The sequence below is a fragment of the Bradysia coprophila genome (assembly GCF_014529535.1).
Source record: "Bradysia coprophila strain Holo2 chromosome IV unlocalized genomic scaffold, BU_Bcop_v1 contig_5, whole genome shotgun sequence".
In the NCBI taxonomy this organism is placed as follows: domain Eukaryota; kingdom Metazoa; phylum Arthropoda; class Insecta; order Diptera; family Sciaridae; genus Bradysia; species Bradysia coprophila.
The window spans coordinates 8,506,932-8,524,476 of NW_023503374.1; the positions used below are offsets into that span (position 1 = coordinate 8,506,932).

The 17,545-nt window shown below is 37.3% G+C and overlaps 2 protein-coding genes across 2 annotated transcripts; both read right to left on the reverse strand.

Annotated features, from left to right (window-relative positions):
* Window positions 1-1,588: 1,588 nt before the first annotated feature.
* LOC119071684 (SET and MYND domain-containing protein 4-like) lies at window positions 1,589-3,366 on the reverse strand. The gene has a single exon (XM_037176666.1). The coding sequence runs from the start codon at window positions 3,249-3,251 to the stop codon at window positions 1,644-1,646; it is 1,608 nt and encodes a 535-aa protein (XP_037032561.1). The 5' UTR covers window positions 3,252-3,366; the 3' UTR covers window positions 1,589-1,643.
* An 8,801-nt stretch (window positions 3,367-12,167) lies between these two features.
* Window positions 12,168-14,668, reverse strand: LOC119071683 (tRNA (uracil-5-)-methyltransferase homolog A). Its single transcript, XM_037176664.1, has 10 exons — window positions 14,407-14,668; window positions 14,125-14,304; window positions 13,504-14,064; window positions 13,337-13,440; window positions 13,168-13,276; window positions 12,966-13,088; window positions 12,712-12,904; window positions 12,526-12,654; window positions 12,426-12,461; window positions 12,168-12,355 (listed from the first exon to the last, which is right to left on the reverse strand). The coding sequence occupies exons 1-10, from the start codon at window positions 14,578-14,580 to the stop codon at window positions 12,282-12,284; spliced, it is 1,683 nt and encodes a 560-aa protein (XP_037032559.1). The 5' UTR covers window positions 14,581-14,668; the 3' UTR covers window positions 12,168-12,281.
* Between the last annotated feature and the right edge of the window lie 2,877 nt (window positions 14,669-17,545).

Here is a 17,545-nt window from a genome sequence, read left to right on the forward strand (position 1 = left end):
TTTAATGGATTAAATGGAATAAAAATTGGATTAAATGGATTAAATAGGAAAAAAGTTCATTTTACAAAATACTTTAAAAGTCTTAAAAATGATTGATTTTGATCGAACCACGTATTACAACTCATAATACAATGTTAAAAAGCGTAAAATTCCACTTTTAGGAGTTTTTGGTGTAAAGTGGAATAAATGGATTAAATAAATAAATTTAATACCATTTTTAACAAAAAATTTTTTTCTATATCTCACGAGTACTTAAACGCCCTGGAGATCGTGCAAATCTAATTTTCTTAATTAGTTTACAAATTTTTTAGGTGTGTTTCCTAATTATTTCGGTAAAAATAAAAATTTCTTTTTGGATTAAATGGATTTAATGGATTAAATGGATTAAATGGATTAAATGGATTAAATGGAAGTGCGTCACCCCTCATATGCCCCTATGTCCAAATCCGCCAAAAAAACCCTTAAGGGTGAAAGTGTGACGCAAGTCCTTGTTTCTACTTATAAAATAACTGATATCGCTGAGGGTGACGCATTTTGCGCCTCAACGCAAAAGTGTTATCAACAAAAAATTTAACCAAAAAATTTAAAATAGAAAATTTTAGAAAAAAATTGCGTCACAAGTGGCAGATGATTCAGGACATATTTTTCTCTATTTGAACTATTTTCCTAACAGTAGTTTCCTCAACATCTGCTACTTGTGACGTAATTTTTTTCTAAAATTTTCTATCTTAAATTTTTTGGTTCAATTTTTTGTTGATAACACTTTTGCGTTGAGGCGCAAAATGCGTCACCCTCAGCGAAATTTAGGAACCAATTTAGGACACACACATACACAAAACACGCTGTTGTATGGCATTGTATGGAAACTTCCGCGAGTCCTAGCTCCCAAAAACGCTTGCATACCCCCATTTTTTAAAATCTTATTTTGATCTAGGGCCCGAGATTGACCTATAACCAAAATTTCAGGAAAATCGTAAGAAACGTTTAGGAGTTACGAAATCGTCCTTTTTCATAGTAACTAACTAACTAACGTAGCCATTTTGAGTGAAAATACGAAATTTTCCTTAATTTCATACAAACATCAATAATACGAAGTTCAATATCTCGGCCAATTTTGAAGCTGCAGTAACGTGTGATAGCTCGTTGAACTCGTATGGATGCCTAGATTGCAAGTATCTAAGTTTAAGGGTCGTTGGAGTTAAGCGAAAGAATTTAAAAAGTTGCAGTTAATATGCTCCGCCGCGCCGTCCTCAAAAAAATTTTGTTAAAACATTTTTGGTAGTGGACTTGCACCACGCCCACTTACTAACGTGTGGGCATGATGTTTATTTTGACGAGTTGGATTATGATCCACGCCTTCGGCTTGGGATCACAATCACCAACTCGTCAAAATTAACAAGTGGACACAGGTGCATAATATTTATTAAGGCGAGGTTTAAGGTAGAGAAGTCGTTAGGTATGTTTATTATGGGCGTCACATTGAGTGCATAAAATAACTATTTGGAATCGGATACGCCTTCGAAGCATTATACCCCACTAATACTGGCGTACTAGTCAATCGCAAAAAGAAAAGATTTTCGCTCTTGAAAACATTCAACAGATTTTATTACAAAAAAGAGGGCAAAATCACAAAAAAAAAGAAATCAATAAAGCAACCGACCATTTGCTTGGATCTCCAACAATTTACCGAATATCTCCTCGATCGGTCCAATTTCAAACTTACTGGGCTCAGCACCATATTTACGCAGAAACTTAATACCCGCACTGATTAACTCCGAACGCAATTGCTTGTTTTGGTTGTTCACGATTGCTTGTTCATTGTGACGATACTGTCGCAAAATGTGTTGGAATTCTGGATCGGCTAACGGCATAATCGGATGCCAATCACTGATCACACACTTTTCGCACTTGCACCGAAATCCGAAATTTTCCTGCAGAAAATTAGCTTTCGATTGCCGGTCCTTCATTTCATAGCCCAAATAGAAAACAAACAATTGATCACCCTTCTTGACCGGCCGAGTGGTCGTGCAAATTGTTTTGTTACCGCATTCGAAGCGTACCAAATTCGGAATGCATGAATGATTGAAGTAGGACTGTATGATGAACGTAAAATATTGATCACCGTGATTGGAGAATGCATTACTGTTGATGACACAAATATGATGACCAAGCAGATGCAGAAGGAATCGTTGTTTCTGTATTGTAGTGAATTGTTGTTTCATCAATGGGAAGCACATCAATGATGAGTACAGCTTGCATATCTCGGGAAGGAAGCACTGACGATGCAATGAGGTCATGAAAACATTCAGCTTCAAAATCGAACGATATTTCGATTTAAGATCAGTTACGTTTGCTGGCACCAGTCCAGATGCACCTGCGACTGTATTCTGAACAAATTCCATTAAATCGTCCACGCTTGGAAACATTTGAAGGGCAAGGAAAATGGTCCGAAGAAGATGCTGAATGGGCAGGTCTAGATACTGAAAGCCATGACATTGACATTCGATTTTGTGGAAATTGTTACTCTGCATACACTCGACACTGCAGAACATAGCATAAGTACATTGGTCGCAAGCGATAAAATTCATCGATGTTTTAGCACAGGTGTGGCACACCTTTGACCTTGTGGTTGACGCAGATAACATGAATGCCTCTTCTACTAAAACTGTTTTCCCAACATCAATATCTTGGTTCGCTGTTATATATCTGCCGAAGGTATCATTTCGTTGAATTTGTAGTACGTTGGCCATGCCCGAAAAGTTCGCGTCAGCTTCGAAACTTAAATTCGCCACAAATTCCTCTTCCTGACCGACAACCGTCATCAGTTTAAGACAATCGGTTTCTCGTTTATCTAATTTCGCCATCAGACGTTCAGGATATTTTGCTTCCTTGGCCAGTGCAATGTCTTGTAGACATTTGCGATACATCTGCATATGATAAAAACATGCCGATCGATTACCATACGCCATGCTTACGTTTTCGGAACCGATTTCCGCGTAGCATAGACTTTGATTATATAATTCCATTGCTTCCATCCAATTCTGTTGCTTGAATTTTGAATTTCCATTCTCGCGATATGTGACCGATAATCGATTGGTCTTGATTTTCGTTGATTCGGATAATTTTTTCGAAAATTCTTTTTCCTCAGCAGCTATACGACTGGTGATTGCAGAGTTACTTCGAACTTTTTTTGTTATATCCACGAATGCTGACCCTAGCTCGTTGGTCTCTTTTTTCCACAATAAGTTCATGATAGTGTTAATGAAAGTTTGCACGAGTTTCACGACTTTTTTTGTAGTATAAAATGCTCGACGATAAGGCTACTCTGTTCTAACAAAGACTACGAATCGATTCACTGTTTTAATTTACAAAAAATGTTTATGGAATTGGACGAAGTAAAGGAAACTCAATCAATTTATCAATTAATTTTAGTGAGTGCTGGAGGAGTTACTGTACAAGACTGAATGTTATTTGATGATGGATCAACAAAAGACATTTTCTAAACAAAAACTGTTTCTATTATTGCTGTTTTGCGGTGGACGAGGTATGTATTTTTCGATTTCTTTGGTCGTATACATAAATGTTATCTTATCAAAATAAACACAAAACCGGAAACATCAACGTGCTGGAAATATATTATATTCGACTAAATTAGCATAATGTTGGCCCCACGAACACTCAACATAGAGTCTATGTCATAGACCGTTTTATGCATGAATCTAAACATTGTGAAAGGATGAAGCTCACTGTGATTTGTTTATACCAACGCACTTCAAGCATGAGTGGTACTCTACTACATACGGTACTGAAACTTGACAGTGTGTCATACAACCGTAAAACACTAAAAAAAACATTTCATGCAAAATAGTACTCTATTTAGCAGCGGTCGACTATAATCACTTTTGCTTGAAGTGCGTTGTTTATACACATTTTATGGTACATAAGAGAGTTTGTTATTGTGTCTGTATAAGAAGATTATTTCTTGAGATACAAAAATCTTTTGGACGAGGGGTGACGCACTTCTAGATTAAATGGATTAAATGGATTAAATGGATTAAATGGTATTAAATGAATTTAATGGATTAAATGGATTTAATGGATTAAATGGAATAAAAATTGGATTAAATGGATTAAATAGGAAAAAAGTTCATTTTACAAAATACTTTAAAAGTCTTAAAAATGGTTGATTTTGATCGAACCACGTATTACAACTCATAATACAATGTTAAAAAGCGTAAAATTCCACTTTTAGGAGTTTTTGGTGTAAAGTGGAATAAATGGATTAAATGGATTAAATAAATTTAATACCATTTTTAACAAAAAATTTTTTTCTATATCTCACGAGTACTTAAACGCCCTGGAGATCGTGCAAATCAAATTTTCTTAATTAGTTTACAAATTTTTTAGGTGTGTTTCCTAATTATTTCGGTAAAAATAAAAATTTCTTTTTGGATTAAATGGATTTAATGGATTAAATGGATTAAATGGATTAAATGGATTAAATGGAAGTGCGTCACCCCTCGCTTTTGGATGTAATTAAATCAATAATGGAGGTATATTCCTTTTACAAAATTGTATCTCTAAAACTGCATTTTTTATCTACCAGTTTTTGCTATCATGTAAAATGCGATGCATCTGTCAATAGAAATAAGAACTAAGAAAACCCTTCATTCGTTTAAACGTAAATCAATATACATATATTGAACAAATGGGATAGGTATTCGCATTGGACTGACCCGACTAACCGCGTGTGATTGCGACTATTTCATTATTTAATCAAGCTACTTCAGGCCATTGAAACCTGTACTGATGATACCGTTCTCAATGGGATAAGACGACTGATGGAAATGGTAAAGTCAAGAGAACTGCATTGGAATGGTACTTCTTATGTGAATTTTATTGATCCGAAGCAAAGCCGATTGACTGATAATGTACTACTATTTCATTCGTTTTGCCTGGAGGCTGAAGGCTGGAAACATTTTGTTTAGTTCGTTCTGCCTAGGAGGCTGGAAGGCCACTTTTCAGGCTTTCACTTTTTCTTTTTCTTTTTCGGACGTGACGAACGGAGCTTGACGGAGTTTTTCAACGAGATTGAGTCTGAGTTTGTGCGGTGGTATGTGTTTTGTTTTTTGTTGTTTGAGTGGTGTTATTGTGTGGATTTTTACTCTCGATTTTTACTAGGGTGAGTCGATTTTAACAACTTGAAAATCCACAGCCAGTGGCAGGTGTAGCTTGCCAAAACTAGTCAATCTGCATCATTAGTTTTTCTTTTCCGAATACTTTTGAGTACCGCACAATTGATTGAATGGGTTTGTCAGGCTACTCGTATTTCCTTTTCAAAATTTCATAGACAATTTTCTTAAAAAAGCTTTTATAAGCCTTGCAGAGGCTGTAATAGACTGAAATAAACATAATACAACTTAATTAGGAAAAATCGGTGCATTCGACGTGAAAATATTTACATTTTCTATGTAATATTGGGGGTCTGTGAACTTTGAACCACCAAATGAGCGATAAACTTCCTCAAATTTGGTTAGTCCTTTCTGTTAGGGTTAGAATAGGTAAAAACGACAAAGATGTCGAATTGTCGGAATTTCTCAGATTGATTATTACCATAGCACTGCTACTGAATACTGAATTGACAAGTGGCGAATTTGGAGTTTTTTAGTGATTTTCATTGTTAATAATTGGATGCATGGTTATTATTTGAAATATTTTTTCGTCGTCAGGGAATGAATCAAATAAATAAATAAATAAAATTGTTTGTATGGTACGTTTTAACCAGGCGTCCCACTTGTCCGAAATGTCCGAAATTTTACACATTTGTCCGAAATTGTCCGAAATGTCCGAAATGTCCGAAATATTCTTCAAGACCTGACCAGAATTAAATATATAAACTTATAAAAGTATCATTTTCAAAAAAATTGCCTGCGGCGCGCTTCACACAGTTTTTAATTGAACTTTCAGTCTATCAACACTTTGTCCCTAATTTTTTATTCACTTGACTGTAAGTCATATGGGTCTTTATGGCAGAAAATACCGGGAAATGTGTATAGGTACCGTGATCACTATAATTGAAAATTATGTGGAAATATGACGTTAAATATGAAACGTTAAATGTGTAATATTTTTTTAACTTGAGTAAATCTAAATCGATTTTCAAAAACGTTTTGTTCGAAGGAGAACTGAATTCCTCAGGTCAAGTTTTTAAATGGGCGTTATCAGCTCAATGGTCTGGGAGTAGTTCTCGAAAAACCGATATGCTCATTGTTTATTTTCCTATGGAACACGATAACTAACTCAGCTAATTTTCTAGACCTGGTATAATGTTACAATTCTTCCTTCGAGTGAAAATCAATAAATCAATATTAAGATAATAACATAACGAGTGAGCGCAGCGAATGAATATGTTAGAAAATAGCTGTAGCTCTAAAAGACAGCCACGTTAAGAGTTTCCTGCGTCACATCTTGGCTGACTCCAATATCTTTTTTAGGCATTTTTTCAGTATAGTCGACATTAAAAAATTTCGAATAGAAGGGAATTTTTGAAGTAATAGTAGGAAAAGTAGACAAAAATTCCAACAGGTTTAATGGAAACTAATTACAAGATTCGCCTGTGGCGCATCGAAATTTTGACCTTGCTTGTGATCATTATTTCTTCCATCCTTCGATGAAATACATGCAAATGATGTAGGTCGACGAAGGAAGTGTATTGACTAAAAACCACATATTTGAGGAAATTTTCTATGCGAGGAAAATGTATTTCTCAGCATTTGTTCAAAATTTGAGGAACGGAAAGAAGCCTGACCCGTATTCAACCTGGTTTTATTTAAACTTACAGTCTCGCAAGGTTGAAATACGACATGTTTCTGATTCGGGAGTTGTGGTTTGTAATTGAATTCACAAGAATTTCGTTTGACAAATGAAGATCTGGATTTCTGTTTTCTGAATTTTTATACTAAAATACCAAATCTAGATTTTCGTTTGTTTGACGAAATTTATATGGGATCTATTACAAACCCTTACCTCAGAAACATGTCAGATATTATTCTTCCGCGACATGCATTAGTTAACCTACATCTTTAACACTATTTTTCGTGAAGGTTTCAAGCCCTCTGTTCAGGTTTATGATCTGTACAGCTACAGGTCATGTCAAAGTATCTTCTTCTTCTTCTTTAGCCTGTTTGTATCCACTGCTGGATGTAGGCCTCCCCTAAATTTTTCCATGTTGTACGATCCATTGCCACTTGTTGCCAGTTCGTGTGTCCATATGTACCTTTGATGTATTTCTTTATTCCGTTTGTTCATCTCTCTGGTGGTCTTCCGACAGGTCTTGTTGTGGGGGGTCAACGACTTTTGTTTGTTGGCGAATCCATTGGTTTGTCATTTTGTCTCTGAGTGTAATTCCAAGCATACTTCGTTCCATGGCTCTTTGTGCCACTCTCAACTTATTTTCAGATGCTTTGGTTAATGTTAACGATCCTGCTCCATATGTCAACACTGGAAGGACACACCTATCGAAAACTTTCCGTTTTAGACTATTATTCATTTTGCTTTTGAAAATCAGGCTGAGTTTCCCGAAAGCTGCCCATCCAAGACCAATTCTACGCTTGATTTCTGCAGTTTGGTTGTCTAGACCTAATTTCAGTTTGTGACCAAGGTATACATAGCTGTCGGCTCTTTCAATAACTGTATCTCCAATTTTTATTTGTCTGTCGTCGTCAATGTTTGTCATGATTTTCGTTTTAGATAAGTTCATCTTGAGACCAACTTTGTTAGCCTCTTCATTTAACTCTTCTAACACAAAGTATACTTTAAAAAAAATCTCATCTCTCTCATCTCATATAAAGCCTTAGAATTTGTTGGTGGAATGGACTTAAATGACTTACAGACTTTTTCTAATGCGTAACTTTAGTGAAAATTAGAAAAAAAAATGTCCGAAATTTTTGCAGAAAATGTCCGAAATTTTTATGAATTGTCCGAAATGTCCGAATTTCGGACAAGGCAAAATTTAGTGGGACGCCTGGTTTTAACTCATACAACGAAACAAGTCGTCTATCTTCACAAAAGTAACGCGATGCCTACTATGATTTCAACAGCCTACGAATATTTTCTATGCTATAAGCTATAAGCAGTGCTGTGTTATTACCGATGAATAGTTTCAGAGGTCGAGCTACTCTATTAGAAAAAATAGTCCGTTTAAGAAACGTCATTTTTCGAAGTAGTTTCTGATGGAACGAAATACGTCCCTTCTACTGTAAAATTATGAATGTGCTACTACTTTATGACAACAGAATGTCAACAATTAACGTCACGGGGAACGTTATCATCTGAAGGCCAATTTGGTTTTATCTAGCCGGTTCGATTGGATACACCGTACCGATCACATTCAATCGCCAAATGCGGCATAGGCCGTTGTCGGTTATACAAACGTTTCAGAGCGTGTTGAAATGTAAAACATTCTACAGATTCTATTCTTGTAGAAATCTGTAAATCTGTAGAAATTTCCGTTTTTGGCTCAAATAGTTCGCCATCAGCGCATTTGCAACAATTTCTGACACATTTACAGCGAGCGATATCAAACAGTTTTTCGAAATCGTCATAGAATACTTTAAAGCGGTGTCGATTCTTGTATCTTTTATTTTTCTTGTAATCCTCAATTCGTGTCTTTTTCCAAATTCCAAATTCTCATGTACAACATCAAGAACAAGTAACTCCAACAGTTCGCTTTTGTTTTCATCTGCAATTTTGTCGTCGCAGCCCAGACATACTCTCCTTATGATGTCAAGGATGATGATGTTTTGTTAGCGGGCGTTCCTCACTTAAAACACTTGGCTAGATAAAGTCAAAGCGGCCTTGGCAAATTTCAAACTATACTGAAATGCATTTATGTAGCATCTGAATAGTAGGAGATTCATAATTCTACGGTAAAAGAAACGTATTTCGTTCCATCAGAATCTACTACTTCGAAAAAATGACGTTTTTAACAACATCGGTAATAATCAATCTCAGATTGAATCTGAGAAATTCCGACAATTCGACATCTTTGTCGTTTTTACCTATTCTAACCCTAACAGAAAGGACTAACCAAATTCGAGGAAGTTTATCGCTCATTTGGTGGTTCAAAGTTCACAGACCCCCAATATTACATAGAAAATGTAAATATTTTCACGTCGAATGCACCGATTTTTCCAAATTAAGTTGTATTATGTTTGTTTCAGTCTATTACAGCCTCTGCAAGGCTTATAAAAGCTTTTTTAAGAAAATTGTCCATCAGCAGATGGCCATTACTTATGTAAACTTTCTAACGCTACAGAATAACATATCTTTAGATTAGAGACCTGCTGAAAGGCTTAACAGCTCTTCCTTTCCAAAAAGGATTTGATCGAGATTACCGCTCAATTAGCGCGTACAACTACCTTTCAATGCCGGTGTTCATGCACCAACATTACCAAAGGTGAGGCCAGAACCTATCACAACCCTTACTGCACTTCACCCGGGAGCAGTACCCCAGCGCATAAAGCGCAATTGAACAACAACCACCACGCTTCAGCCAAGGATAGGCTCCTCAAGGATAGGCTGGGCCCGATACCGAGAGTTTCTCGGGTTCTCGGGGGGCTTCCAGCTCCCGTGGTACCGATACAAACCAGGGACCTCTTGGGTATGAGTCCTATGCTCTACCGATTGAGCTACCTGGACACTATGAATGGAATCATGAACTTTCAGCTCCGATCGACCTGCATCAAATTCCGCGGGGTTGCAATGTGGAACGGGCCGGGACTGCTCGGTTTAGAAGCAGAACCGACTTTTACGTCAGTAATACTGACACCAGTAGTTCCCATTTTGCTGTTGGAGAGCATTTGGCGTTACCCAGGGTGCACGTGTATCAAAGATACGGACGCGCTCTCCACTACACCCCTTTCTAACGCTACAGTTCAATTGAAAGATTTACTGTTGTCTTGTGTAAGAGGCTAGCAGAAACAACTGAAGATAGTCAGTCCACTCTGGCTTTTGGACCGCCGCTAGTTCTCGAGGTCGAAACAGCCTTCTTTTTCTCAATTCATTCACTTAACGTGAGTCCAGGGTAAGGGAAGAGTGTTAAAACTCTGTTTGTTCCTAATTTATTTTATTTGGTTTTTAGCGAGGTTTTTAGCTTCATTTTGATAGGCATTTCAGCTGTGTAATGAAGAAGGGGAACGTCAGCTCGCTGTGATTCACTTCAGGTTATACTCTTCACTGAGTATATAGAAATAAAGGACGGATTAGGCTTAGTCCAACCACTGATAAATCACTAACGGAATGATTAGTCTAAGCCTCAGACGTAAACCAAACGAGTTCCATATTCAAACGAGCCATCAGAACAGTCGGAGCGTTTGCTGCGACTGAGCCCCGTACAAACCCGTATATCTATTGCGTACGTGACCCTAGTGCGTCTGTCACCCTACTTTGACCGTAAGCCTATTGCGCCGGTTAATGTAGTTAAAGTAAAATTATTATGGAATGTGTACATCTTAGAAATTGCGCATAGCGCAATTACGAAGCCCCGTACGACGTTCCTTTCAAATGAAACAAAAATTTCAAATAGCCCTAAAATTTTAATTTATTGAGTATAAATACACATAGGGCCCTAGTACCGGCCTTAGTCCGAGGACCCAATTTTTTTTTTTCAACTACATTCTATTCGGCCTTCGATTACCTTCTAAATTAAACAAAAATTACGACAAACGGATGAAATTTACGCGAGTTGTATGTAAAATACACATAGGGCCCTACTACCAGCCTTAGTCCGAGGACTCAAATTTAATTTTTTTTCAACTACATTCTATTCGGCCTTTGATTACCCTCCAAATGAAACAAAAAATACGGAAAACGGATGAAATTTGCTCGAGTTCTATGTAAAATACACATAGGGCCCTAGTAGCGGCCTTAGTCCGAGGACCCAAATTTATTTTTTTTCAACTACATTCTATTCGGCCTTTGATTACCTTCCAAATGAAACAAAAATTACGAAAAACGGATGAAATTTGCTCGAGTTATATGTAAAATACGCATAGGGCCCTAGTAGCGGCCTTAGTCCGAGGACCCAAATTTTTTTTTTTTCAACAACATTCTATTCGGCCTTTGATTACCTTCCAAATGACACAAAAATTACGAAAAACGAATGAAATTTACTCGAGTTCAATGTAAAATACACATAGGGCCCTAGTAGTGGCCTTAGTCCAAGGACCCAAATTTAATTTTTTTTTTTCAACAACATTCTATTCGGCTTTTGATTACCTTCCAAATGACACAAAAATTACGAAAAACGAATGAAATTTACTTGAGTTCAATCTAAAATACACATAGGGCCCTAGTAGCGGCCTTAGTACGAGGACCCAAATTTAATTTTTTTTCAACAACATTCTATTCGGCCTTTGATTACCTTCCAAATGACACAAAAATTACGAAAAACGAATGAAATTTACTCGAGTTCAATGTAAAATACACATAGGGCCCTAGTAGCGGCCTTAGTCCTAGGACCCAAATTTATTTTTTTTTTCAACAACATTCTATTCGGCTTTTGATTACCTTCCAAATGACACAAAAATTACGAAAAACGAATGAAATTTACTTGAGTTCTATGTAAAATACACATAGGGCCCTAGTAGCTTTTCACTTCTAAGGCCCGGACTCACGGTCCACTCACCCGATTTTAAAAAACTTTTTTTTCCTGGATTGGTATTGACAATACCTATCATTTGCCGTGTCATTTACATTTCCATCGTTTATTTTGCCATAAATATCACCAAAAGACCTTAAATCACTTAGGTGGCCCTAACTCACGAAGGGCCGACCCGAATATGCCCATCTTCGAACTTAGCCTCACTATTTTGACTATCTTTCAGGAAAAAAAAAAATTTTTGAAATCGGATTTGATTTACTCAAGATATCGACGTGACGGACAGACGGACAGACGGACAGACGGACAGACGGACAGACGGACAGACGGACAGACGGACAGACGGACAGATGGACAGACGGACAGACGGACAGACGGACAGACGGCCCAAATTTTTATTGCGGATTCGTCATCTATGAACATAGGCAAACACTTTGCCCTTACCGTCTGCTTCGAATTCCAACAATTACACACGGCATCGTAATCCTATAAGCCCCTTCGTACTTCGTACGGGGCTAAAAAGTAGGATTTTTATTCCGATACCATCGGTTAAAATTAATCATGTCAACAATGTAAACACATCAAAAGTTTTATAATTCATTCGATCAACCAACGTATTTAATCAAACTGTTGCCTCGTCCTTTATCCGTTCAAACAACAAAATCATTTCTTTGTGTTGGGTGTGGGGGAACATGTCTGCAACGAAATGAAATAGAATAAATTAAACTTTTCCCATCGAATGCTACACAACCATACGAATACGTACCGACACCCTTAACAAGTTTGGCAACGAATGGATTTCCTTTATTTGAAAATGAAAACAAAAACTTTATTTGACCTGATTGACAAAGAGTCGAAGTGCAAACCTTTGTACTGCTTTGAATATGGTCTAGCCAAATCCACCCAATTCCTAAGAGCAGACGCCGGTGAGCACGAAATGTAAACGAAACGATCCAAACCCTTAGCATTTCGAAGAGCAGCCACGGATCGATTATCTGTAAGTCAATTCGTTTTAGCTTAAGATTCAGACATTGACAGTCATTTGTAATTACGTAATCCTGCACGCGGTGGATCAACAATCGCCACGACATTTGCTCCTGTCGCTTTATGCACCAACGACTGGATGTAATCGTCACAATTTCCAGCGAAAAATTCACAGTTGGTGATGTCATTGGTTGAGGCATTGTATCGAGCATCATTTATAGCATCGGCTATCAATTCTACGCCAAAAACCTCTTTGCAGTACTACGGACATATTAGCGAGTTTAATTGGAATAGAAGAGGAAAAGCAGAGGGCTTTCGTTACCTTCGAAAAGCATAAACCGATCGTCCCAGTGCCGCAGCATATGTCTAGCACAGATGTTTCGGGTGTCGTCGCTGCAAGGTCTATCGCACATTGATAAAGTACTTCTGCTGATTGCGTATTTACCTAAATGTAAATTTTAATGCAATTTACGGTTGACAACAACTTTGGAGGAAAAAAAGTCGATTCCGACAGATCAACTCACCTGAAAAAATGACGCCGGACTAATTCGAAACTTTAAACCGTGAACAATCTCCGTAATGTACTTCTCACCATGTACGTGAATATACTCATTCGATGTTTGTCCTGCCGATCTGTCATATAAAGACTTTTATCAATCAGTCAATCTAATGAGTTTAGCGTTGTTTTCGTACCTTTTATTCATTTTTTCAATGTATATTGACTTGGCATTCAGTTCCTTTCCACCAGTTTCAGTGAAAAATGAAACAATTTCCGTGATCAATTCGTCCTTGATGTCCTACGGTTCATATACAATTGCTGTGAAATGGGAATTTCGATGAACTCCTAAACAAAAACTCACCTGAATGTGTAATCCAAGTACTAACATCAACTCATCGGTGACCGTAGAAAAGCGTACGGACACCTGACGAAACAAACCCGTATAGAACTCGGGACTGAAAACATCGTACGAGCTGGCTCGAATAAAATCTTGACACAATTTAGCTGCCAGCTTCATTCGATCTGGTATATGAGGTAAGTCGCTGATGTCTCCCACTTCCACAGATCCATCGGCATAGCTTCCCAAACGAAATCCGACCACTTTTTCCCCATTCGCATTTTTACCGACTGAGAATTCAGATTTATTTCGGTAGCCATTGATGAGTGGCGCTCTTTCGAATCCATGCCAAATTCCAACGTCGGGTATGGATCCCAGTTTCGGATTGACTTTCACAATTTGCCTTCGATAATCATTCAGAATGTCTTTCAGCTCGTTTTCCTTCTTAACCAATTGATCTTCGTAAGGTAAACTGGCCAGTGGAGCTGTCGCTTCTAAACAGGTTTTACGGACGGTTGGCACTGCTCCATTATTGGAGTTTTCTAATCGTTTCCTTTGCATTGGGTCCATCATCGCTTTCGCAGGCTGTAAGTTTTCAAGGTTGAAGCGAAGGGAATCGTTTGAGGATTTTCATTTTATACTCACAACAGCTTTGATTGCCGTCCCTTTCCATACGTAACCATCCAGTTTTTCTAGTGCTTTAAATTTTTCCTTTTCACTTCGAAAGCAAACGAATGCGTGGTTTCCACTGTCTTTACTGCGTGGCATTGCCTTAATTTTGACTGGATCGAGTTGCATTTTCTTTTTGAGAAATTTTTTTATTTCCTAGCAATGAAATTCGTTTTATTTAACTGAATGTCGTCAACCTCAGAACTGTCGGCTCAATTTTACGAAGTTCGTAAACATCCGTCAATTGATCATTCTTACCCCAAAACCAAACTTAGCCAAGTTCTTGATTTCGATTTTATAAATTTCCGAAGTAAAATCCTTCCTTTCCTGGGAATCTGTTTGTTCAGATTGTGATGATATTGGGGGAATTGGGGCCGTTTGATCAGCAACACTATTATCCTCCAAAGTTTCCATTTTCTCTTGTAAATCCATCGCAATGTTTTCGTAAATAATTTCTCTTTCAAAAATTTACTTGTTTGTAAACGAAACTCACATGGGAATAAGCCGCATGTTATGTCAAAAACTGACAGCTGGTCGTCATCCCGCGCGCAACGCACTTCACTGAAATTCAAAATTTATTTCCCAGCACAAATAATATTCACTGAATCGAGGTTTGTCGCTTTCGTTAGCTATAAATGAACAGTTAAGACACATCTGAGTTGATCACGAATGCAGTGGCACCCGAGTGGCACCCAAATTTTCTAATGACATATCCGCGAACAGAAGAGAATTTTCTGTGTACAAAGGGTACACAGTTATAGACAAAACATCCACCAACCGTTCAATTTGGGTACCAACTGCTGCTGCATTCGTGCCTTGATAATATCAGAATGATCAGAATCTAGACCTTTAAACTGTAAAAATTCAAATTTCTTGTCATTCTTGTCATGTAAGTGCAGTCAACAAAATATTTTCTTCCCAGATTACTACTTTAGTAATCCACGAAGTTCGGAGAACCTGGACTCATCCTCCATACTTGAGAAGCGACTAAGGTCATCTGTTTGCGATTACTAGGACGAATTAGCGTTGTTTTCGCCGTTGATATTTATGGAAAAGTCTCAGGCTAAAGTTGAAACGAGCCGTCAGAACAGTCTGACCCAAGTAGCATTTCATAACCGCGGTTGGAAAATGACTTATTCGTTGCAAACTTTTTCGTTGTCCAACGGTTATGTAACGAATAAGTTATGCTCAAAATAACTTATTCGTTATATAACCGTTTCACAACTAATTCGTTATCATTCAATTTTTAACGAATTAGTGGTGCAACCGTTAATAAACGAATAAGTGAATAGATAATTTTTGCCAAAAAATTATTCGTCAATTAACCGTTATGCAACCAATAAGTTGAGGAAATCTCTTTCACTTTCAATTCGTCGTAAAACGGTTGAGCAACTAATCCATTTGCAAATTTGCGTCAGTTGGAATCAAGATGTCATGCTAAAAAGTTCGCTCGGAATACCTATCGATGAGACACTTTTTATGCTTTAGTGTTTCAGTTTTCATACGATGTCACTATGTGAAACAATGAAATTTGAAGAATGTTTGTGCTGAAAATTGTGAAAATTTTTCTAACTTATTGCCAATTCGTAAATCAACATTTTATTGGTCAATTTCACTAGTTTTGTTTACCGCTGTTGTCGACGTTAGGTTTCTTTATGTTGTTTGTTAGGTCTCTTGATAGGAGTTAGGGTCGACAACATTATCTTACAATAAAGGTGAAATTGATGGATAAAACTTTGTGGAATTGGCATTAAGACAATACGGTGCTAATTATCAAAGATGTAGAAAAACGAGTGGAAAAACGTGCGACTGACTGAATTGTTGACTAAAATCGAACCGTGAATAAAATAAGAACAATTCACAGTGCCTCTTACTTTATTTACGCACCAAATGATGAATGATAATAAATAATTAAAAAAAAAAATCAGTTGAATTGCTGTGCATAAAAACATCTTTTCAGTACATAAATAATGTAAATTGATTTACGAATATTGCACATACAATTTTCAAGAAAAAACGTGTTCTTGAAAGTGTAGCTATAAGCTGAAAATAATGATAAACGAAAAAGTTGTGAAACGGTAGTACAACTAATAAGTAAGACGGTATCGAATTTTCAAATGTGATTTATAAGTCCTACGTCGGTCATACAACCGTTTTACAACTTTAACCAATTCGTTGTGTAATCGTCTTACAACCAATTCGTTACTAGAATCTTACAACTTTCGCAACTGGGCAAAAACCGTTGCACCCGTTATTGCAAAGTTGTAGCAACGTTGCGACAACTAATTAGTTATTTTGGGTTATCTTCAAATAATTTATAACCGCGGTGTAATAACAGTTGCACAACCGAATTTTAACCGTTGAATGCTACTTGGGCGAGCGTTCGCTGCGACTGAGCCCCGTACGAACCCGTACATCTATTGCGTACGCGACCCTAGTTCGTCGGTCGCCCTACTCTTACCCTAAACCTACTAACCTAAAATTCTTATGAAATGTGCACGTCTTAAAAATTGCGCATAGCGCAATTACGAAGCCCCGTACGACGTTCCTTTCAACTGTAACCCAAACTTAAAAAATTTTGCAACAATTTATATTAACCTATATTTACCTATAAATAAACATTTTACTAATAAATATGCTAGTATATAGCTCAAAAGAACTATCTACACCGTTATATAGCTCAATATAGCTGTATATATTTATAAATAGATATCCATATTTGGGATGCTTGAAACACCCCACACACATAACCAATCACTTCCCACTGATCAGTAGCTTTGTAAGTATCATTTTCACCGATTTCTATTGTTTTTACAAAAATCCAAAATGGCGGCCGACGGCCATTTTGTTAGGAGACCGGAAATTTTATTGACGCTTTACATTCGTTAATACCTTTCAAACAAAAAAAAATTCATGAAATTCGGTCAAAGTTTACTCGAGATATTAACAAAAAACACCACGTTCACTGTACGGCCGAGTAGCCACATATAAGCTCACTCCAAGAGACCTAGCTCACGCTCCGGTAAACCGAATTCCATGAACTTTTTTTCCCTGATTGGTACGGTCAATACCTATCTAATAAAGCAAAATCCATCTAAATCCGTTCAAATTTGGCCAACCTACAAGCACACCGAGCGGTCTAACTAACGAGTCGATCATCCGATTTCCATAAACTTTTTTTTGTCGATCGGTATTGTAAATACCTTTTATTTGACGTATCACTTACATGTGTAGCCTTTGAATGGCCGCAGATATCTTCGGAAAACGTTAAATCACTTATGGGGCCCCAGCTCGGGAGAGGTCGACCCAAAATCGCCCATCTTCGAACTTAGCCTCACTATTTCGACTATCTTTCAGGGAATTTTTTTTTTTGAAATCGGATTTGATTTACTCAAGA

Excerpts from the sequence above, each read along its gene's own strand:
- LOC119071683 (XM_037176664.1), bottom strand. The coding sequence starts at position 14,580 with ATGGATTTACAAGAGAAAATGGAAACTTTGGAGGATAATAGTGTTGCT. Across the intron at positions 14,065-14,124 it reads GGACGGCAATCAAAGCTGTT|CCTGCGAAAGCGATGATGGA; the intron begins GTGAGTATAAAA and ends GAAAACTTACAG. Across the intron at positions 12,356-12,425 it reads CAAACTTGTTAAGGGTGTCG|ACATGTTCCCCCACACCCAA; the intron begins GTACGTATTCGT and ends ATTTCGTTGCAG.
- LOC119071684 (XM_037176666.1), bottom strand. The coding sequence starts at position 3,251 with ATGAACTTATTGTGGAAAAAAGAGACCAACGAGCTAGGGTCAGCATTC.